The sequence below is a fragment of the Convolutriloba macropyga genome, chromosome 10 (genome assembly GCF_964194025.1).
Source record: "Convolutriloba macropyga chromosome 10, txConMacr16.3, whole genome shotgun sequence".
In the NCBI taxonomy this organism is placed as follows: Eukaryota; Metazoa; Xenacoelomorpha; order Acoela; family Convolutidae; genus Convolutriloba; species Convolutriloba macropyga.
Window position 1 is genome coordinate 24,826,670 of NC_134477.1, and position 24,981 is coordinate 24,851,650.

The window sequence follows — 24,981 nt, forward strand, 5'->3', positions numbered from 1 at the left end:
TGGTTAACCGCAAAAGTATCAGAGAGAGACAATTTTGTTTTGTCGAAGAACGAATTCCAGGATTCTATGGCGCTAAGATACGGTTTACCCCTAACAAACCTCCCTGTGAAATGTGACGGTTGTGGTGAAGATTTCCATGTTCAGCATGCCCTAATCTGCAAAAAAGGAGGCCTGATTACACAAAGGCATAATGAAATTGTGAGATTTATTGGGAGACTTATCCTGCCTTGCATGGACTTACACTCAAAAAGAACCAGTAATTCGTGAACATTCACAGAATCAGAAAGCTTTAAGAGCCGATCTTCTCACAAGAGGTGTCTGGAGCCCGCAAGAAACTGCCTCGTTTGATATTCGTGTCACAGACACTGAGGCTAAATCTTACAGCAACAGAAATCCAGAGGATGTGTTGGAAAGCTGCGCTGACGAAAAGAGGAGAAAATACACCGAGGCTTGCCATGAAAAACATATCGCTTTTACTCCGTTAATTTTCAGTGTTGACGGCATGATGGCCAGAGAGCAAAATTTTTCTCAGAAGACTGGCGGACAGACTCGCTTCTAAGTGGGACAAACCCTACAGCATTGTCATGAACTGGGTCAAACTGAGATTGGATTTTGCAATCTTAAGGGCTTCAAATCTGTGCATAAGAGGAACTAGATCTAAATGGAGATCGTTTCGCTATGAAGATGGAGCTTTTATTCCTTAAAGAAATATGTTGACGTTCCAGTTGTAATCGGATAAAAGTTATCAAATATTTATCACGATACTTGAGAGGACAGCGTACTTGTTGAATAAATGTCTGCTGGCATGTATTCAAAAATCTTTTTTATAAGTCGCCCAATCAGCAAGGGCAACAAATTTTAACGCCAATTATTAGCGCTCTGATGTTTTTGTCACCCAATGAGTGGGGGCATCAAACTAAAATCAAATTGAATATGGTGCGATCAACTTCAAATGGGCTCAATTTGAAAATGTCATCAACCCGAAAAACTACATTATGTATCCAGAAGAAAGACCTCTAGCTAAGTTAATGCCTAAGATCACAAGTTTTTGTTCTTACCTGATCTAAGTGGGGAGAACAAAAGCATATTGCAAGAGGCCTATTTCTTGTTGTGAAGAAAAGAAACGGACTGCTGATATTTGATTAAATGAACTGCCAATCTGTTGTGTTGATGAGAATATCATATTAACCAAGTTAATTGTCAGTTGATTTTGAATTAAGATTTTGTTGTTATTTACCTTGTTCCAAGTATTAAAAGATATTTATAACCTAACTGCGTTGCGGAAACAGTTCCCCTTAAGGATCGCTTCGCCTAACCGCCAGGAGCATTTAGCACCGTTTAAGTACCGTCTGCCGTTCCGCTCTGATATGCGACCTCATTTAAAAAGATTGCAAGGGCAAATCTATTTTAGACATTCGGCAAATCCTATTTTTAAAATAAACGAATTCACAACGAATGCAGAGACTAAATCGCAGTCAAAGAGATCTGTAGTGAAATTTAACATGAACAATATCAATCAATGCACATGTATGTAAGTAAAATATGCACTACATTTCATCAGGCAGTTGTTCAACCAACGAGGTATTAGATATAGTATTTTTTGCCCTACCGATCAAAACCCAACCTCTTTTACTATTTACTACCAAGAGCATCAAATTAGCAAAGTCAATCAAGTTCAATTGGACTGGCCGAACCGTAGGTTCCACGCTCCTTGCAGGGAGAAAAGCTTCCAGTAGCCTGCTGGTAGTAAAAACTAAGGCATTTCTGCTGTGATAAATTGTGTAGCTCATTAATAAATCAACAAAAACCACAACTTTAAACTGTTACGAGGGCTCAAAAAGTTGCAATAATGACTGATAGGGCATCGGGTGACTTGGTTAATACTGCTTTCCTTGTGGCAAAACGAGATGACTATAAGATTGCAAGGGTTCTTTGTACTTCATCGGTTGAACAATGACAGTTTGTCCGAGAGTTTTGTTTTCTGATGCATTAAATCTACTTTTCTTGACAGTTCCTTCGTAGCGAGAGACCTGATGATTTGAACAAACAAAAAGGTAGCATCATTATCATTGATAAGAGGTTAATCGATTAGATTAGCAAGGAAGAGGAGGTGAATAATGGGATCTTTTCAATAGTCGCCTCACCTTTGCAATAGGGGACGCAATTCTTGAATAGAATTTACGCGAGCAAGTTATTGACCGTTCAGAGATTATATGAACAGTAGGCTTATACGCCAATCTTCACTATCATGTAGAGTATAGTTTAGAAAGGGAGGTAATCATGTACTAGTAATTGAAGGGGAGGCACTTGATGAAAAGATCCGAATACTGCTTCAACTAACAATTGCTTTTGGTTCACTTAATGAGATAACACTTGACATCTACAATTTTGAAGTCGTCGGACACTAATTGCTAACCTCCAGAATTTTTACCCAAGTTGAGTACGTAAACTCACATATATATTCCCCATATTGAACTATTAATTGCACCCATATTCGCAAAGTTTAAGAAAATAAATTAATATTTCTGTTTGCAAAAATGTGGCTTTAAAAACACGAAAATAATAATCAATTTGTGCAGCGTTTATCTTTCTGTTATCCATATATCAATTAGGATGTTGAAGTTTAGTATCCTACTTTAAATGTCAAGGCTGACGTTTGGTTACAGAGTTAAGTAGCAACATAGTCACTGGGGTATTTGGCATATATTGTAATCAGTACTGCAGTTTCAATTATCTTTTAATGCGTCTACATAAACATACCATCATCAAGAACCATTAATTTTATGTTAAACATCCTTTCGCTTACTTCATCTGACAAGCAGAGGTCATCTTAAAGGCAGGTCAGCATGGTACATTTACATTCTGGCGTTGAAACGGAATGGAAAAATATTCTGATGTGTATCCCCTAACAGTGTATTGTTGCATGGTACAGGATTATGCTTTACTTTCAGGACAAAATCGACTTATTAGAAAAGTGCGACGAAGCTTACAATGAGATGCAACGATGTAAAGACATCGATAGCCAGCTATAGAGACCCCAGCAACAAAAAAGAAATTAAGCAAAAATGCCCATGAAAGGCAAAAAAAACAAAGCTGGCAGATTGCCAGTAAATAAATGCGATATTCTTAAAATATAATAACATACCCGGCAGATTGCCGGAAAATAGCCGCCGTTGATTCCAATAAGCATGATTGGGATTGAAAGAATAGAAGATATTGAAAAAAAAAGATTTTTGTACAAAAACATTTTTTAAGTCCGATTTATTTTGATGGCATTTCGTAGTTGAACATAACGTACTTCTGTTTCTTAGAGAGAGGCCACAGGGGCTACTATCAATACCAATAACCATTAGAGATGGTAACTAAGACTTATAGGAACGACCTCCAAATAGCGGGCATCTAAAATTGGGCTTTATGGGTTTATCCCGTTTCTATTTCTGACTTCAATTTTTTATACTGACTCTGTTCATTTTGAATTGCTTTGCTGAGCAACTGATGTTCAAAATCACTTTTTGCAGAATGAGAGAAGGGAGAAACTAGTCTAGAGAAGTCAAAGAGATATCACGCAAAATGTTGAAAAAGCGGCAAAATGAGGTAAAGCGAAAAATTTTTTTATTCGACGAAGTAAAAAAAAAAAATAGGAGCGCTATAATAGCCGGCTGAGAAGATGAGGGCGGCTATTAAAAAGAATAGAAGATATTGAAAAAAAAAGATTTTTGTACAAAAACATTTTTTAAGTCCGATTTATTTTGATGGCATTTCGTAGTTGAACATAACGTACTTCTGTTTCTTAGAGAGAGGCCACAGGGGCTACTATCAATACCAATAACCATTAGAGATGGTAACTAAGACTTATAGGAACGACCTCCAAATAGCGGGCATCTAAAATTGGGCTTTATGGTTTTATCCCGTTTCTACTTCTGACTTCAATTTTTTATACTGACTCTGTTCATTTTGAATTGCTTTGCTGAGCAACTGATGTTCAAAATCACTTTTAGCAGAATGAGAGAAGAGAGAAACTAGCCTAGAGAAGTCAAAAAGATATCACGCAAAATGTTGAAAAAGCGGCAAAATGAGGTAAAGCGAAACATTTTTTTATTCGACGAAGTAAAAAAACATAGCAGGACAAGTCCTGACTTACAATTCAAAGAATTTTCATTGACTAAACAGAAAACTAGACCAAGAACGGACTATAAATGGATTGGAAAAACCATTTAGAAAAAAATCCGATCCAAAAAAATCGAAAAAACTGTATAAATCAAAGTGAAATTGCCGCATGTGAACAAAAAACCACGAATTTTAGTTCAAACACCGTTTTCTCACTCTACTTTAAATTTAGATCGAAAAAATTTCACGCCGCAAAACCACTCGCTTTTTCGCTCCACTTCCTGTTTCGGCGTGACCAAAATCACTACTCCAATTTGACTTCAAAAATCATGAAAATGTGTGAAAAAAAAGACAGCGCCCCAATACAATTCAAATTCTTTGAATTGTAAAAATAGGAGCGCTATAATAGCCGGCTGAGAAGATGAGGGCGGCTATTAAAAAACATACCCGGCAGATTGCCGGAAAATAGCCGCCGTTGATTCCAATAAGCATGACTGGGATTGAACGAATAGAATATATTGAAAAAAAAAAATTTTTGTACAAAAATATTTTTTTAGTCCGATTTATTTTGATGGCATTTCGTAGTTGAACATACTTCTGTTTCTTAGAGAGAGGCTACAGGGGCTATTATCAACACCAATAAGCATTAGAGGTGGTAACTAAGACTTATAGGAAAGACGTTCAAATAGCGGGCATCTAAAATTGGGCTTTATGGGTTTATCCCGTTTCTATTTCTGACTTCAATTTTTTTATACATACTCTGTTCATTTTGAATTGCTTTGCTTAGAAACTGATGTTCAAATTCACTTTTAGGAGAATGAGAGAAGAGAGAAACTAGCCTAGAGAAGTCAAAAAGATTTCACGCAAAATGTCGAAAAAGCGGCAAAATGGTAAAGCGAAAAAAAGTTTGACGAAGTAAAAAAAAAAATACGAGCGCAATAATAGCCGGCTGAGAAGATGAGGGCAGCTATTAATAAACAAAATTTCAGTTTTTTAATAGCTTTTGGACACACACACACACACACACACATAGAGAGAGAGAGAGAGAGAGAGAGAGAGAGAGAGAGAGAGAGAGAGAGAGAGAGAGAGAGAGAGAGAGAGAGAGAGAGAGAGAGAGAGAGAGAGAGACGGAAAAGTAATGAAAAATTATGTTCTTTTTATTAGCTGCACGCCCTCATATAATGATCAATTAGAAAGCGACCACAAATTAAATCACGCGAGCGAACATTCGAAGCGTTGGGTCTCTTAATAAGCAAAAAAGCAATAAAATCTAGCATTTTTGAATCAATTTGAAATCAACCGAGTGCCTTTTGAATCAACCGACTGCCTCAGTTAACGGCCACCTTAGCGAAGTTCGGGAAAGAATCCAACCCCACTTGCAAACTTTGCAACGCCAGACCTGAGGATGCAGCACATTACATAATGGAATGTCAGTACTGGAACGACCAACGCAAGCAGACCCTGGGGAAAACCCTCCTCTGGACTGCCTCAACGACAATCCCGACAAAGTACTGGTGTTTCTGGAGCTCACTGGGCACCTTGCGCCCTCGGCATCATTGTAAGCCGATCTCCAAACAACAACAACATAAACACTCACTCAAAGAAGATGAAAACGACCTATGTCACGCAACTCAGTCGAGATTGCATGAATGCATGACAAGCAGATTTGAAGTGAGCGTGACGTCACATGGTCGTAACAAAAATCTTGACGATGAAAGAAAAAATAGGCAGGAAGAATTCCAGAAGCGATTCGAAGCGTCGGGTCTCTCAATAAGCAAAAAAGCAATAAAAACTAAAATTTTTGAATCAATTTGAAATGGTGAAACTGGAAATTCCACTAAAATTTTGAGCTTTCAGTTACTACATCATAAAAGTTAACAGATATTGGTTCATGAAGTTCAGCATTTCAGCAACTGCATGAAAAAATTGATTGTTTTCTTGAAATTCTTGCGCTTAAGTATTAAGGGTATTGTGAGTAATAAAAGAATTTTCATCTATTTTTGTTAGAAGTTCTTCGTTTAGACCAATGAAGTTGCCAAACTTTGGGTTCTTCCTGAATCTATGCAACAAGAAAGCTCGAATCCTCTGATTAAAATACAGAATTGTCACAGTTGCGGTAAAGATCTAGTTACTACTAACGGGAAAACACAGGAGTCTCTGGCACACAATGCTAGCAAGCGGCTGTGGTATAGAGAAGAACTAAAGCAGCAAATGCTGTCTCCAGAACGTGCTAAATTAGACCGGATTGATTTTTTCCAAGAAAAAAAATTGTTACAAAAGTAATTTTGATAAAGAATCTTCTCAAAAATTGAATTGCATGCTCATAAGGCCTATTATGACAGTTTTCTATTAAATTTTGACTCTAATTGGCTGTTACCCGACAACTAAAAATTCCAAGCTCATAGCCGTTTCGTATCTAGCCGTTTCGAAAATTAAAACTTTGGGAATATTTTTTGAAAGGATCAATTTAAAATTCGCTTGGTTTAAAATTTTAGTGGTTTCAAATCAAATACGGTTATCATTGGGTCCATATGAAAGAGCGGTATGTAAGATACGTAAGGTAAGATCAATATGAACAACCGAGGTAACGAGTTGTCCGCTCGCTGAAGACAAAGTGCAGTGCACCTTTATACGACAATACACAAGAAATTAACAAAAATCAGTTTGTGACTACTTCAGCCGTGCTTTTGATCGAGTGCCTTGCCTCATTGAAAAAGAAAATTTGCTACATTCAATTTTTACGTTCAAGTATCTATTAAACAGAGTTTTCCATCAGCTTGGTTTTCTTTGAATAAAATATTTACGATCCTCTACTCACTTTTGTTTCAGAAATTTTTGTTTCATTTATTTAAAGAGTCTGCTTGTGTTTTTGGTATTTGCACTTGAAGAACTAAAGCCATTTAAGGTTTGTGATCGTGTTGTAGTAGTTGTTGTTTTCAGTTCGGGTGACTTTGTGTTTGACTTATTGATTTTTGGGTGATTAAAATGGCTTCTATTTGGAAACCAAATCTTAGCAACAAGAGTAGTTTGTTATACTTTCTGAACGCAGGAGGACACGGTTTTGAATTACTCTGTTGTCTGGCATTTTAAGACGGACAAAAATTTATCTAGTTAATGGCCATTTCTGCATTTAATTGAGCCGCCTATTGGATTGCACTTCGCCGGAAAACGGTATCGAACATTAAATTTTCAGTTCCTGTGTACTTCAGCCGATAATTACCAAAGTTATTGTGAACTGTGGAGAAAACATTCTGCAAATTCTGATATCTTCAGGACAGCGGCGCATGCGTTTTTCGCCATGCCTCATGGTGCTTATTTTTTTTTGGTCAACAACCGTTCTAATTTATGCGCAGCAGCTCTCTAACGCCGAGCTGCTGCATATATATTAAAACGATTGTTTGACCAAACAAAGCACAAGGCATGGCGAAAAACGCATGAGCCTCTCCAAAAGCTATCAGAATTTGCAAATGTTTTTTTTGCTTTAGTTCACGAAAAATTTTGGAAGTTATCGGCTGAAGTACACAGGAACTGAAGATGTATTATCTGCTACCGTTTCCGCCGAAGTCCAATCCCATAGGTTTGAAGAACCCAATTCCAGATGGTGTATCAGTTTTGTCAATCATGAGATCAGAACTTTCCGATTAATACGTTGTTCTCTTAGGTTGAGTTCGCCCTGTTCATTCTGATTGCGAGCCGAATTGTGAATACAATTTTTCAATTGACATTGGTAGTTCAAATCTCCGTCCGAGGAAAGAGTAATAAATGGAGATGAGATATTTTTCAGGTACGGTGATTTTGTTTGCCTGATATCAACGCAAATGCAGGAGTTGTATGCAACAGAAACAGATTTAGAGTTTTTCTGCTTGTTATGTTGATGAGTTAATTACGAGATAAATTTCAAAAATTTGAAGAGAGTAGAAACAAAGCAAACAAGCGAAAACGCATTCAAATATCAAATCGTTCTCAACAAAAACTATTTGACACAAATTACTTCTGAGCAAATGCAAAAGAAAATTAATTAAAAGCAAATTAAATAATTAAACTATCCGCAACAAAATTTGCATCCAATGCGGGCAAGCTCCAGCTGTTCCAAAGACAGTGAAACAGGTTGCGACTGTGTTGAAATCCCTAAGCTAATCCAAAATTTTATCGCCCATTCCTTTCAAATACAATAACTTTTGTCAGCCTCCTTCATTTTTCATTTTCCTCTGTTCATACGAATGAACTTCTGCCCTTATCAGATGCTAAAACAATTGTTCCCTCCAGACAATTGTTCACTAACCACTTGACAACTGCACGATGCAGTAACCTCAACTGAATTCATTTGTTCAAGATTCAATATAACAGACTTAGCATCTTGATAGCTCTATTCACTCATTAAACTGAGTTTACAACTTGCTTCCATCTGGGTATTCCATGGTTAGTGAGATGAAAGAAATCTTCTTTCAAATCAGAGGCTTTTTCACTCAGACAATAAGGGAAGTTTCTGTTATTTAAAATTTTTCGAAACGCGGCAGCGTATTGAAAGCAATATGAAACAGATCCTTGACTATGCTCTGTATCGAGAACAATATAATGGAACAGACTTAAGGATGCCACTAAATTAATCAGTTTTTGCTGGATTGTTCTCAGGATCTGGGAATCTTCATTGCAATCAGTTCGAGCCACCTATACAGTTTGAAATTTCAGTCGCCGTTGATTCCTTTAACGTTGATATGACGATCTCTCACAAAGTTCGTGTGTTAATTGCGGATATTGGGGCAGAAAATAATGAACATACAAAAATTCAATGGTTTTTGGTTTCCACTTCAGCGTCGCTGAGGGTAAAACTATTGGACGAACTCAGTTACTACATCAGAAAAGCTAAAGTCAGACATACTGCAGAAAAAGATACTGGAAAATCAAAGAAAAAGGAGAATGCCTGTATTTTGACGTTTATTTGACCAAATTTGACGTTTTTTGGACCAGTTTTTGACGTTTTTCGGACTTATTTCTTGACCTTTTTCCAACCAAAACTGACGTTTCTCTGACCTCATTTTGACGTTGTTCCAACCTTATTTTTGACGTTTTTTCAACTAATAATGACCTGATCTCGACCAACTCTGATGTTTTTCGGACCTGCTTGGCGTTCAGTTTCAGTTGGTTTCTAAACTATGCCTAATTCAGCTTCTAAACTAATGAGCTTAATACCAATGTCAGCTAGCAAACACTCTAATGAACTTAACCTAATTCTCAAAGAGTTAATTAATGACCGGGCTTTATCGGTTTATCTCGTCTCTTTTGATTTTCATCTTTTGACTATGACCGTATTCACCACATTGCGTAATTGAATGCGTGAAAGAATTTAAATTCCATTCAGTTGAAACGGTGAGTGAAGTAAGTCTGAAGTCAAACGTGAAAATTTTGACTTAGATAAAACGAAAAATGTGAGCAAAAGGTAGAGCGAATATTAAAACATACCCGGTAGATTGCCGGAAAATAGCCGCCGTTGATTCCAATAAGCATGATTGGGACTGAAAGAATAAAAGATATTGAAAAAAAAAAGATTTTTGTACAAAAACATTTTTTAATTCCGATTTATTTTGATGGCATTTCGTAGTTGACCACAACATACTTCTGTTTCTTAGAGAGAGGCTACAGGGGCTACTATCAATACCAATAAGCATTAGAGATGGTAACTAAGACTTATAGGAACGACGTTCAAATAGCGGGCATCTAAAATTGGGCTTTATGGGTTTATCCCGTTTCTACTTCTGAATTCAATTTTTTATACTGACTCTGTTCATTTTGAATTGCTTTGCTGAGCAACTGATGTTCAAAATCACTTTTAGCAGAATGAGAGAAGAGAGAAACTAGCCTAGAGAAGTCAAAAAGATATCACGCAAAATGTTGAAAAAGCGGCAAAATGAGGTAAAGCGAAACATTTTTTTTATTCGACGAAGTAAAAAAACATAGCAGGACAAGTCCTGACGTACAATTCAAAGAATTTTCATTGACTAAACAGAAAAACTAGACCTAGAATGGACTATGAGTGAATTGAGAAAACCATTTTTAAAAAAATCAGATAAAAAAAGAAAAAACAGAAAATCAATGTCAAAATTCCGCATGTGAACAAAAAAACCACTAGCGAGAAATAAAAAATTAATTCAAACAAAAAACTAGGCCTAGAATGAGCTGTGAATGGATTGGGAAAACCATTTAGAAAAAAATCCGATCCAAAAAATTGAAAAAATAGTAAAAATCAGAGTGAAATTGCCGCATGTGAACAAAAAACCACTACCGAGAAATCGAATTTTTGTTCAAACACCGTTTTCTCACTCTACTTTAAAATTAGAGCGAAAAAAATTCACGCCGCAAAACCACTCGCTTTTTCGCTCCATTTCCAGTTTCGGCGTGACCAAAATCACTACTCCAATTTGACTTCAAAAATCATGAAAATGTGTGAACAGATCTTAAAAAAAAAGACAGCGCCCCAATACAATTCAAATTCTCTGAATTGTAAAAAACATAGGAGCGCTATAATAGCCGGCTGAGAAGATGAGGGCGGCTATTAAAAAGGAGAGCGCCTAAATAATAGCCGTTGAGAGGCTGACGGCGGCTATGAAAAATAAGATATAGCTGAGTCTTTTTGGGATGTCAAAATGTTACATTTTGAGCTCAGATAAACAGCAAAAAGCAAATTCTAATGGAAATTGGGCACTATGTCTAAAAAAGCGTAAATGTGGCGAACATGGTCGAAAGTAAGGTGAAAATGGCCAAAAATTGGTTAAAAAATTGGCGAATTTCTATGTCTCACTTTGTCCAAAAGATTTCTTGAAAAATCTCTTTGAAAGGAAATTCTAGAGGGCAGGAGCTTTAAAATGATTCCATATAAGCCAGACTGCGATGCGCTCAAAAAAAGTAAAAATTTATTGGAACAAAAAAAAGTAGGGCTGGCATAAGGTTGTCCCATTTTTTATCGTGTGGAAACAAAGTGTATGTTTGACCGTGTGGAAGTGTATGTTAGGCCGAAATTTGATTGAGTAAGCGAAAACTTCTTGTTAAAATAACTTTATAGAAAATAACTCACACCAAGCGCTTATAAACCCACGATAAAGATAAATGTAACAAAGATTCGTTTCTTGTTAGTATAGCAATGCAACTCGAAATCCTCTTAAACACAAATTCACGGAGAAGGCTCCGAAATGTCTCTAGAGACCGAAAAAATGCTTCAAAGCATTAAACTGCTATAGATCTTCCTTAACATCAACAGCGCAAGCCATGAGACGATACAAGTTCAAAATTAAAACAAGCTTTTAAAAAGCCGTGGGAGAGCAAAAATTCTCTCATTTGTGCAAGATTTTTTCCTATTGTTCTCCCTCTTTCAGAAAAATTGTGAACAAAATAGTCACTCTCCTTACTTTCCACTCCGCTCCTTAAATTTACTCATCAAAACAATTTTTCCGCCATGAAATTTGGTTCAATGTTCGCTGCATTGATTTAAAAAAACCATTTCCATAAAAAATCGTAGTTTTAAAAATACAGTTCCAATACAATTCAATTTCTTTAAACTGTCGACATTCATTAAACTGCAGCATTCCTGAATGAACACCTCAAAACTAAATAGACTGGCCTGCCATACACAAAACGACATCCATATGAATTTCCCGGCACTGCAAATAAGACTGCACAAAATAGGCAAACATAAATTATTTATTCAATTGGACAAATCATCGCAACTTCATGGCATCTATTTTTTTGGAAACAAGCAACGAGAAAGTTTTCCAGGTATGAACTAATTCATGATGACAATTTGAGGCGTCGGGCTCTTTAACAAAGAGTTTTGAAATAAAGCATTAGAGGATATAGCGAAACAAAAGAAGCCTTCTCGAAAGACGCTATAAACTTCACTCGGTAAATGTGACACATTAATGATGGCCTTTGCTTAAGGAGAGTGTCGTTGTCATTGGACCAGTGAGACCCAGTGTCTTCTTTGCTTTTTGAGTAGCTAGGCTAACTGTAGGCTGAGTAGAATGCGTTGGCGTAGAACCTGGTCCAAGCAATGTGTTGTTTAATGTCCTCAGTTGTGATGCTGGAAAGTCGCATTCTGAAATAAATCACGCTAAAGAACTGCTGAACCTTACTCCACTTGGATTGAAACAAGCACCGAAAAAGGACTACACAACGTTCCTGTAATTCTGTGATGTTTACCGGACCAAAAAATCAAAACAAGAGCCATGCTAATCCAGAGGCACTCGGTAGACCTTCAGTTAGGTTGAAATAAAATCTAATTATTGAGTACATAAATCATTTTTTGTCTAGGAATACTTTCAATCACCTACGTGGTCTCTGTAAGAGCAATTGGCTAAAATGTTTACTGCCTTTAATACTCGCTTCAGACAACCAAACCGGATTTATACGTCGCACCCAAGTTTCCAGCGAATATGAGAAGACAAAATATCTTCCTTTTGAAATCCTGAGAGCAGGAAATCTTTGTATAAGAGGCACATGATGCAAATGGCGATTTTTTTCAATTCGAAGATGGCACCTTTATTTCTTGAACAATGACTGCTAAATTCACAACAAGCTACCTTGATCAGTTGGGACCCAACGAGGGGGATTCCGCCCAACATTCATAATAACTCGCCCAAAAAGTGTGGAGATCTATGCGAGTCGAACAAGCAGAATGATCCCTTAACTATTGGAGCTGAAATAATAATTCACCCAAGGAGAGGGGACTTCATTTATTTATTGATTCTTCTTGACTCATCCGATGAGGGGAGCTGAAAAAATCAAATGCTTCGGAGTTGACGGAAAACCAGAAATCAATTGATGAAATCAATGAACAGGAAGGATACACTAAACTCAAAGGGAGTAATAATTTAAATTACAACTTTTTCACGTCAGTACAATCAACTATTGCATAACAAAATATGAGCTGAGAGATCAGAGACAGAAATATTTAATAAAGTAATAAAAAATCTCCTCGAATTGTCTAGACAACGGACTTTGAAAATCACACACCATCAAAACGATTTAGGTTTAGAAAAAATGAAAACAGAAGTAAAAATGTCGCACGTGAACAAAAAACTAATTGCTGTGCGGAAATCCTGTCCACTCTCTGCATTATAATTTAAAGGAGCTGAGAAAATTAAATGTGCTCGTACTTTTGCTTTCTTCACTAATCTGTGAGAATAAGAAATAAAATTTTGATGAACAAAGTACGAACATAGCCACTAGTCAAGAAAAAGACGGCTTCTACCAGAACCTCTACTCATTTAACAAAATTGATTTCAAACAGCTAACTTTTTGGAAAAGCCAGAGAGGAAAATAAACCGAATAAAAACAAACTATTATGTTTTGTCAAGTTGCACCACCAAAACAATTGCTAAGACGCAAATCTTGTGGTAGAATTTGATAGAACACTAAAACAAACCGAGAAGAGGTAAAAAGGAATACAATCACAAAAAACCGTAAACCAACCGACTCGGACAAATTGCTCACGGACGACAGGCGGCACAATTTCATTCGGAGGAGGCTGCGGCCTAGATAATGTTTTCTGGGTATTAAAAAATCCGATCAAGGAGGGGTTCCAAATCCCGACATCAGGCTTGATTAGACTCTGCCAAATGCCACTCGGCTATCAGGGTCTTCTAACTCCTTATCCTACAATCGGTCTTGTCTTACCATCGTTTATTTTCCGAATAAGAGCAATTTAGGTAACGTAAAAATGAAGTCAATCGGGAAAACTTCGCTTGAAAGTCAGGAGTATTCGAGAAAAAAAGCGCAAAAACGGTCAAGCAAAATTTTCTATAAGACGTGGAGGCTAATGGCTCCAAACAATCTTCCAGAACATTTAAAAGCAAACAATGCACTTATTACAGAAATAAGGTACATTTCAAATGCTTCTCCTAGGCAGCAAAATCACATTCAATTTTAAAACAATCAACAAAAAAGCTTCTTCTGAAAAACACGAGCACATTAACAGACGTACGCTGAAAAATTAAGCAAGATAGACAAGAACTTAACGTAATTTTATTAAAATTCTGGAACAACCTCAAGGTATAATGGCAATCAATAAAAACATTGGAGAATCCCAAAAAAAACAAAAAGCAAAGCAAGATATGAGCTGAGAGATCAGAGACATCAAAAAGCAAAGCAAAATATGAGCTGAAAGATCAAAGACAAAAATAATTAATAAAATGACCAAAAATCTCGAATTGTCCAGAAAATGGACTTTGAAAATCAAACGCCATCAAAACAATTTAGGACTTTAAAAATCAGAACGATTTAGGTTTTTAAAAAAATGGAAACAGAAGTGAAAATGTCGCACGTGAACAAAAAACTAACTTCTGTGCGGAAACTCTGTCCACTCTCTGCATTATAAATTGAAGGAGCAGAAAAAATTAAATGTGCTCGTGCTTTTACTTCCTTTACTAATCTGTGAGAATAAGAAACAAAATTTTGATGAACAAAGTACGAACATAGCCACTAGTCAAGAAAAAGACGGCTTCTACCAGAACCTCTACTCATTTAACAAAATTGATTTCAAACAGCTAACTTTTTGGAAAAGCCAGAGAGGAAAATAAACCGAATAAAAACAAACTATTATGTTTTGTCAAGTTGCACCACCAAAACAATTGCTATGACGCAAATTTTGCGGTAGCAATTCATTGAGATCAGTGGCAAGCCAAATGATTGATAAAACACTAAAACAAACCGAGAAGAGTTAAAAAGGCATACACTCACAAAAAACCGTAAACCAACCGACTCGGACAAATTGCTCACGGACGACAGGCGGCACAATTTCATTCGGAGGAGGCTGCGGCCTAGATAATGTTTTCTGGGTATTAAAAAATCCGATCAAGGAGGGGTTCCAAATCCCGACATCAGGCTTGATTAGACTCTGCCAAATGCTACTCGGCTATCAGGGTCTTCTAACTCCTTATCCTACAATCGGTCTTGTCTTACCATCGTTTAATTTCCGAATAAGAGCAATTTAGGTAACGCAAAAATGAACTCAATCGGGAAAACTTCGCTTGGAAGTCAGGAGTATTCGAGAAAAAAAAGCACAAAAACGGTCAAGCAAAATTTTCTATAAGACGTGGAGGCTAATGGCTCCAAACATTCTTCCAGAACATTTAAAAGCAAACAATGCACTTATTACAGAAATAAGGTACATTTCAAATGCTTCTCCTAGGCAACAAAATCACATTCAATTTTTAAACAATCAACAAAAAAGCTTCTTCTGAAAAACACGAGCACATTAACAGACGTACGATGAAAAATTAAGCAAGATAGACAAGAACTTAACGTAATTTTATTAAAATTCTGGAACAACCTCAAGGTATAATAGCAATCAATAAAACATTGGAGAATCCCAAAAAAAACAAAAAGCAAAGCAAGATATGAGCTGAGAGATCAGAGACATCAAAAAGCAAAGCAAAATATGAGCTGAAAGATCAAAGACAAACATAATTAATAAAATGACAAAAAATCTCGAATTGTCTAGAAAATGGACTTTGAAAATCAAACGCCATCAAAACAATTTAGGACTTTAAAAATCAAAACGATTTAGGTTTTAAAAATGAAAACAGAAGTGAAAATGTCGCACGTGAACAAAAAACTCACTTCTGTGCGGAAATTCTGTCCACTCTCTGCATTATAAATTGAAGGAGCAGAAAAAATTAAATGTGCTCGTACTTTTGCTTTCTTCACTAATCTGTGAGAATAAGAAAAAAAATTTTGATGAACAAAGTACGAACATAGCCACTAGTCAAAAAAAGACGGCTTCTACTAGAACCTCTACTCATTTAACAAAATTGATTTCAAACAGCTTACTTTTTGGAAAAGCCAGAGAGGAAAATAAACCGAATAAAAACAAAATATTATGTTTTGTCAAGTTGCACCACCAAAACAATTGCTATGACGCAAATTTTGCGGTAGCAATTCATTGAGATCAGTGGCAAGCCAAATGATTGATAAAACACTAAAACAAACCGAGAAGAGTTAAAAAGGCATACACTCACAAAAAACCGTAAACCAACCGACTCGGACAAATTGCTCACGGACGACAGGCGGCACAATTTCATTCGGAGGAGGCTGCAGCCTAGATAATGTTTTCTGGGTATTAAAAAATCCGATCAAGGAGGGGTTCCAAATCCCGACATCAGGCTTGATTAGACTCTGCCAAATGCTACTCGGCTATCAGGGTCTTCTAACTCCTTATCCTACAATCGGTCTTGTCTTACCATCGTTTATTTTCGGAATAAGAGCAATTTAGGTAACGCAAAAATGAACTCAATCGGGAAAACTTCGCTTGGAAGTCAGGAGTATTCGAGAAAAAAAAGCACAAAAACGGTCAAGCAAAATTTTCTATAAGACGTGGAGGCTAATGGCTCCAAACATTCTTCCAGAACATTTAAAAGCAAACAATGCACTTATTACAGAAATAAGGTACATTTCAAATGCTTCTCCTAGGCAACAAAATCACATTCAATTTTTAAACAATCAACAAAAAAGCTTCTTCTGAAAAACACGAGCACATTAACAGACGTACGATGAAAAATTAAGCAAGATAGACAAGAACTTAACGTAATTTTATTAAAATTCTGGAACAACCTCAAGGTATAATAGCAATCAATAAAACATTGGAGAATCCCAAAAAAAACAAAAAGCAAAGCAAGATATGAGCTGAGAGATCAGAGACATCAAAAAGCAAAGCAAAATATGAGCTGAAAGATCAAAGACAAACATAATTAATAAAATGACAAAAAATCTCGAATTGTCTAGAAAATGGACTTTGAAAATCAAACGCCATCAAAACAATTTAGGACTTTAAAAATCAAAACGATTTAGGTTTTAAAAATGAAAACAGAAGTGAAAATGTCGCACGTGAACAAAAAACTCACTTCTGTGCGGAAATTCTGTCCACTCTCTGCATTATAAATTAAAGGAGTTGAAAAAATTAAATGTGCTCGTGCTTTTGCTTCCTTTACTAATCTGTGAGAATAAGAAACAAAATTTTGATGAACAAAGTACGAACATAGCCACTAGTCAAAAAAAGACGGCTTCTACTAGAACCTCTACTCATTTAACAAAATTGATTTCAAACAGCTTACTTTTTGGAAAAGCCAGAGAGGAAAATAAACCGAATAAAAACAAAATATTATGTTTTGTCAAGTTGCACCACCAAAACAATTGCTATGACGCAAATTTTGCGGTAGCAATTCATTGAGATCAGTGGCAAGCCAAATGATTGATAAAACACTAAAACAAACCGAGAAGAGTTAAAAAGGCATACACTCACAAAAAACCGTAAACCAACCGACTCGGACAAATTGCTCACGGACGACAGGCGGCACAATTTCATTCGGAGGAGGCTGCAGCCTAGATAATGTTTTCTGGGTATTAAAAAATCCGATCAAGGAGGGGTTCCAAATCCCGACATCAGGCTTGATTAGACTCTGCCAAATGCTACTCGGCTATCAGGGTCTTCTAACTCCTTATCCTACAATCGGTCTTGTCTTACCATCGTTTATTTTCGGAATAAGAGCAATTTAGGTAACGCAAAAATGAACTCAATCGGGAAAACTTCGCTTGGAAGTCAGGAGTATTCGAGAAAAAAAGCACAAAAACGGTCAAGCAAAATTTTCTATAAGACGTGGAGGCTAATGGCTCCAAACATTCTTCCAGAACATTTAAAAGCAAACAATGCACTTATTACAGAAATAAGGTACATTTCAAATGCTTCTCCTAGGCAACAAAATCACATTCAATTTTTAAACAGTCAACAAAAAAGCTTCTTCTGAAAAACACGAGCACATTAACAGACGTACGCTGAAAAATTAAGCAAGATAGACAAGAACTTAACGTAATTTTATTAAAATTCTGGAACAACCTCAAGGTATAATGGCAATCAATAAAACACTGGAGAATCCAAAAAAAACAAAAAGCAAAGCAAGATATGAGCTGAGAGATCAGAGACATCAAAAAGCAAAGCAAAATATGAGCTGAAAGATCAAAGACAAACATAATTAATAAAATGACAAAAAATCTCGAATTGTCTAGAAAATGGACTTTGAAAATCAAACGCCATCAAAACAATTTAGGACTTTAAAAATCAAAACGATTTAGGTTTTAAAAATGAAAACAGAAGTGAAAATGTCGCACGTGAACAAAAAACTAGTTCTGTGCGGAAATTCTGTCCGCTCTCTGCATTATAAATTAAAGGAGCTGAAAAAATTAAACGTGCTCGTGCTTTTGCTTCCTTTACTAATCTGTGAGAATAAGAAACAAAATTTTGATGAACAAAGTACGAACATAGCCACTAGTCAAGAAAAAGACGGCTTCTACCAGAACCTCTACTCATTTAACAAAATTGATTTCAAACAGCTAACTTTTTGGAAAAGCCAGAGAGGAAAATAAACCGAATAAAAACAAACTATTATGTTTTGTCAAGTTGCACCACCAAAACAATTGCTATGACGCAAATTTTGCGGTAGCAATTCATTGAGATCAGTGGCAAGCCAAATGATTGATAAAACACTAAAACAAACCGAGAAGAGGTAAAAAGGCATACACTCACAAAAAACCGTAAACCAACCGACTCGGAAAAATTGCTCACGGACGACAGGCGGCACAATTTCATTCGGAGGAGGCTGCGGCCTAGATAATGTTTTCTGGGTATTAAAAAATCCAATCAAGGAGGGGCTCCAAATCCCGACCTCGGGCTTGATAAGAGTCCAACAAATGCTACTCGGCTATCAGGGTCTTCTAACTCCTTACATTACAATCGGTTATGTCTTACCGTCGTTTATTTTCCGAATAAGAGCAATTTAGGTAACGCAAAAATGAGAAGTCAATCGGGAAAAACTCACCTGAAAGCCAGGAATATTCAAAAACGTTCAAGCAAAATTTTGTATAAAACGTGGAGGCTAATGGCTCCAATTCACTTATTACAGAAATAAGGTACAAAACTTTCAAATGCCTCTTCTAGCAACAAAATCACATTCAATTTTTAAACAATCAACGAAAAAGCTTCTTCTGAAAAACCCAAGCACATTAACAGACGTACGCTGAAAAATTAAACAATATAGACAAAAGATGCCAACACTTAACGTAATTTAATTAAAATTCTGGAACAACCTCAAGGTATAATGGCAATCAATACAAACATTTAAGAATAGCAAAAAAAAGCAAAGCAAAATTCCTCGCGGACTGAGAAATGCATTAATAACAAATAATTTAAATCGAAAAAACTTTTTTGCAGCTAATAAGTGTGGCTGTAGCAGATAAGTGTTAAAACTGAAAATCAGATAAGACCGCATGAGAAACATTTTCGCTATCATCTAAAACCGGTATGAGCAAAAACACATCTTTTCTCTCCTTTAACAAAGAAAAAAATTGCAAGCAGCATTTGAAATTACACAGTGAGAAGAGACGCCAATTTTGTAAAGAAAAAAGTGAATCGCCATTACACTTCTCGAGGAATAAAAAGCAGCTAAATGGGAAAATACTCCCTCCATTGAAACTGAAAGCATAGCCCAACTAACTTCGCGGAAATTTCTTTCAAACGACTGTCAAGTGGTTGGCTTTGTCAGTAGGCAGCTGCGGCTTAGCAAGGCTACGTTAAGCTCAATTAAGGCAATTAAGGGGTGTAAAAGTGTTAAGGGGTGGAGTGAGGGTGGGGGGGGGGGGGGTATTGTCGAGCCTGCGAGCCTCCGCGTGAACTGAGGTCGAGGAGGGTGTACGAGGGTCTAATTGTTTGCGTTGAGGTGGGGTGGGTGAGAGGGAGTGGAGGGGGGGGGGGTCAAACTCTTCACACCATGACTTTATGTTTCCTCAACAGTTTCAATGAACGCATACTTAGTGACTTAATGAACTGCTCAGCAACCTAATGACCTCCGGGCTTTACCTGTTTATCCTGTTTTTGAGGATAAAAAGTTAAAAGGGTCAGACGAAAAAACGATCAGACGAAAAGTTGGTAGTACGAAAAATTGACCAGCACGACTGACATAATTGCCAAAAACCTTCGTTTGAGAACAATTAACAAAACATTCAGAATCAATTCAGAATTGATTCAGTTTTCAAGACCTTTTCGCTGATACTCTTTTCGTATCTCTCCTCAGAAACATCGATCAGCCAAAATCAGCGTGGACAAAAAAACAGCGCGGACCGGGGTCGCATAACGTTCCTATCCTATGAAATAAATTTGGAGCGATGGAAAACTACATGGTGTAAACTAAAACTCCGTACTGAAGGATTGGGTTACTGATACTGTTGTAGCAGCGAAATAATAGACATTTTCAATTCACAGACCGGATTCATTTGGGGTTTTATGAGAGGTTTGATTCAATTTACAAAATGCTTTCAACTGGCAAAAAAAAACATTTTGTATCTCTACTTTTCTACCAAATTGTACCTGTTCGCGTAAATGCAGCAGAATATGTCAATAACTGCCATGACATTCTGGGCAGCGTAGTTCACCTGAGCATCACTCAGCTCTCCTGTGCTCCAATTGCCCATAGATTGAGGCTCGAATAAGTCCAACTCAACTCCCACGAATGACTAAAACAATTAGCGACAACTATTTATATTCAAAAGAAGACCACATCAACAAATGTTACTATTCGAGATGATTAGATATTTGCGAGAAAAGGTTCTTTCAGTTTCTCGACACTGAGACTGGTACAGTCATAAGCATGGGCCATTATTAGCTGAATAACACCAAATTCCATCTCCCGTGGCTCAAAAGTTGATCCGAGCAAAACAATCTAAGTCCAACTTTTGCAACATATGATTTACCAGATGCACTGAAATGTAACACTCTTTCTCGACTCAATGTCACTATCTCAATCTGTTTGCTTTTAAACAAACAAAGCAGTTTGGTTCAAACGCTATTAATTTATACAGTATAAACATCAACTATCATACCTTGGTCATGTTTTTGAGTCCCTGGCTTTTACCCACAACTCTTCTATCCAAACAGTTCAGTGCCACATTCTGTATGTCGATCCAGTTATGCACGTAAATGCCCCAGTCTGTGATAAGTCTTCTGGCGTCACTCTGGAACAGAGATCCCATCTTGACTATGCTGGGATCTGCCAGGATGTTGCGCAGGTAGTTCGTCTCCGAGGATTTCATCATCGAAAGCCTAGAAACACGTTCATTTGACACGCAAATGATAAAATCTCCAATTAGAACTCGGTTTATTTTAAAATTAGGATGAAAAAATAAACCATGCTTGCATTAATTATTTCTGCTATTTGATCAGCAGCAATTCACAAAATTTGTAAACAGTAAATCTGTTTTATTGTCATATCTGCAGATGCTGTGTCTGTGTTCTTCTTCTTCTTCTTGATGAGAATCCCCATTTGGGATTTGGGGCGATCAATTTCTAACCGACGCAACCGGATCCTCAAAAACTATATTGCAGGAGCACAATTTGATTTAACATAGCTGGCAGATTGCCAGAAAATAGCCGCAATAGATTCGTAGATCGACAGTCTAAAAAAACAGTAAAAAAGACAGACCAAAAAAATTTCGTCTTTTCATTGAAGGCTGATCTGTTATATTTTGATTAAAAATCTATATATGTTATTGCTGCCTCTATTAGCTGATCTCAAATAACCTTCATTTAGAGTGACACACAGCCATTTGACCTTATCTCTTTCAATTAAAGTAAATAAAAGTCAATTTCAAATTGAGGAAGTCATTTTTGAGAGTGAGGTAAGTCAAGTGTGACCAAAAATTTAATCACGCGCATGAACAATTAACTCGCTCCACTAAGAGCGAAAAATGACGTCACACATGCAATTCAGTTGAAATTGCATGAACGAATGAACAAAAAGTGGCTGTGACGTCATATGGTCGTAACAAAAATCATGACGAAATAAAAAAACATAGCAGGACAAGTCCTGACGTACAATTCAAAAAATTTTCATTGACTAAACAGACAACTAGACCTAGAACGGACAATGAAAGGATTGGGAAAACCATTTAGAAAAAAATCCTATCCAAAAAATTTAAACAGTAAAAATCAAAGTGAAATTGCCGCATGTGAACAAAAAACCGCTACCGAGAAACCGAATTTTTGTTCAAACAACGTTTTCTCACTCTACTTTAAAATTAGAGCGAAAAAAATTCACGCCGCAAAACCACTCGCTTTTTCGCTCCACTTCCTGTTTCGGCGTGACCAAAATCACCACTCCAATTTGACTTCAAAAATCATGAAAATGTGTGAACAAATCTTTAAAAAAAGAGAGCGCCCCAATACAATTCAAATTCTTTGAATTGTAAAAAAACCAAGAGAAGGCCAAGAATAGCCCCAGCTATCGCTGTGCGGCTATTAAAAACAATCACGTGTACATTTTAAAATGCCGAAAGTCTGCAGTGCCAGAAGTTAAAATGTCAGAAGTTGCTACTTAGCCAGTAGTTGACTTCCGTCATTTTAAAACGTGTGCGTTTCGTGTTTTAACCATGGTTAAGTGACTCTGCAGAAGTCACTTCGAAATTATGACTTAATATCTCGAATAGCTTCGCGGTTCCCGATAAACGCCAGAAGTTCTCAGTGACTTCAAGCAGAGTCACTTAACTCTTGTAACCTGTTTTCTTTTCACATACCTGAACAAGAATGCTCGTCCATTGAATGTGCCAATCTGGAGTAGATCGATACAGCCATTGGCATTTGTGCCAGCTGCTAGCGAATTGAGAGTAGTCTCACTGTCCACAGAGATCATCCTGAAGTCCTGGATGTCTCTCCGGAAGGTCTTTACAATACTATTATATACACAATACAATGTGGCCACAACTGTTTACTGATCTTTTAAAAAAGTAGTAACTAAAACTACGCTTCAGGACTAACTGATTAGAACTTTGAACTTATCTTATTCTCCACTCAGTCCAATAAAACTTGACAACTGTGAAAAAACGAAATATACAAGAAGTTGATTTTTTTGTATTATAAATGTTCAAAATTATTCAATTTTTTCGCGACAGCAGAAGACTTGTAACGCAAATCCCATGAAAGTTCTGAGCAACAAAAAAGCATGACATGTCAATGTTACGTTAACGATATCAATAGGGAAAATATTTCCTTACATCAGTTCAATTTCTTCAGCATGAAGTACCATAATACTGCATTCAATTGAAAAATACCCCTGCATTAAATTGCAGCCTGAAAACTAGTGGTACATAAAGATATTCCATTAATTTGATGTTTTCGCAATCATTAAAATTGAATTGAGCTTTTATTAAGAAACAGTTGTGCCTGTCAAATGCTTTGGTCGAGTCAACAACGAATGTCTTGAAGTGGTCAGGTAGGAAGACTGCATGCTGCGCAAGTTGTTTTCTCTCACCTCCCCCGCCCCTCGGTGCCCGCACACCTGATGATGGCGCCATTACTGTAGCTGGTGGAGGGGACGCGGAAGGCTGAGGGCTTTTAGCCAGTCCGTTTTCCTCTATTTTTTCATTCACCAAATCCACTTCTGATGTCTTCAGATCACCGTCACCCATTTTTACTACCGAACAGACAGACAGACACACAAACAGACCTGAAAAGATCCACACATTCCTAACTATGCAAACTAATTGACCACGTGCAAAACGCACATATGCAGCAGCTGTACCAACGGCAGGTTGCAGAGAAATGCGAGCTCAATAAGCTAAAATAGCAAAAAAAACTTGCTTGATGAGCTTAAATTTTAAGCTTTTGTAACAGTGTCTCAAATATATTTGTCACGTAACAATTTTTGTCAGATTTCAAACAAATTTGCAGAAAATCCTCAGCAGAAGTGACCAATGCGTTTTGTAAAAGATTTTCTGAAGCGAAGAAAGCCGCATCCTACAAGCGCATCCCAACGGCTAGTTGTACTCCAGAACCGCATATTTACCATTGACAAACTTTGAACATATTACCCATCTACATAATTTTGTACGCCTTTTTAATTCAATTACCTTAAACAGAGGTATCTCGTGCGAGTTTGTCAGCAGTCCCGATACTTCCAAAATACCTCTAAGCACGTCGAAGTAAAAAACGAATAACAAAGATCTCTGATGAATTTTTACGTCCCCCTGACTTGGAATTGTCACCTCGATATGTCCATAAAAAGGATTTCAGAAAGTGAGCCATTTACGAAGAGAAATAACCCGCACTACAAAAAAATTGTCAAATGCACATTGGTGGAAACGTAAATCTTCTCTGCCGTCATTTATGCTTCAAACGTCAGAATCCATCTGACTTCAGACCACAGGTCAACAATTTCTGGACGTGCAAAGAAAAGATCAAGTAGAAAATATTTATTAAGCCAGACAAACTTTCCAGAAGCGTTCTAAGATAATTGATTTAACAGAGTAGCCCGATTCAATATTTTTTGTTTCAGTTAAACGATCTTCCTAACTATTCATCATACAAAATTCCATGTCAGTTTCAAAGAGAAGTTAAGAATTTTTGGAAGGGGTACCAAGAAAACGATTCAAGTACAAAATTTATCATTAAGGATGGAAAGATTTGAGAAACATTTATTATTGAACCTTCCAATCTTCCCAACTATTCATCATACAAAACTCCATGTCAGTTACAAAGAAGTGAAAAATTTTGGAAGGGCTAGCAAGAAAACGATTCAAGTACAAAAGTTATCATTAAGGATGGAAAGTTTTTGAGAAACATTTATTATTGAACCTTCCAATCTTCCCAACTATTCATCATACAAAATTCCATGTCAGTTACAAAGAAGTGAAAAATTTTGGAAGGGCTAGCAAGAAAACGATTCAAGTACAAAAGTTATCATTAAGGATGGAAAGTTTTTGAGAAACATTTATTATTGAACCTTCCAATCTTCCCAACTATTCATCATACAAAATTCCATGTCAGTTACAAAGAAGTGAAAATTTTTT

General features: G+C 36.7%; 1 protein-coding gene across 1 annotated transcript; it reads right to left on the reverse strand.

Moving 5' to 3' along the window:
• Positions 1-11,776: 11,776 nt before the first annotated feature.
• LOC142348378 (exonuclease 3'-5' domain-containing protein 2-like) lies at positions 11,777-23,635 on the reverse strand. The gene is made up of 5 exons (XM_075399702.1): positions 23,357-23,635; positions 22,711-22,866; positions 21,022-21,241; positions 20,510-20,655; positions 11,777-12,193 (listed from the first exon to the last, which is right to left on the reverse strand). Exons 1-5 carry the CDS (start codon positions 23,599-23,601, stop codon positions 12,100-12,102), a joined length of 861 nt encoding a protein of 286 aa, XP_075255817.1. The 5' UTR covers positions 23,602-23,635; the 3' UTR covers positions 11,777-12,099.
• Between the last annotated feature and the right edge of the window lie 1,346 nt (positions 23,636-24,981).

Bases quoted from the DNA above. Each gene is read 5' to 3' on its own strand.
- LOC142348378 (XM_075399702.1), bottom strand. From the start codon at position 23,601: ATGGGTGACGGTGATCTGAAGACATCAGAAGTGGATTTGGTGAATGAA. The intron at 22,867-23,356 runs GCACAACTGTTT...TGTATATAATAG, and splicing joins TCGACCAAAGCATTTGACAG to TATTGTAAAGACCTTCCGGA. The intron at 12,194-20,509 runs GTACAATTTGGT...GATTTATTTCAG, and splicing joins TGCTGCATTTACGCGAACAG to AATGCGACTTTCCAGCATCA.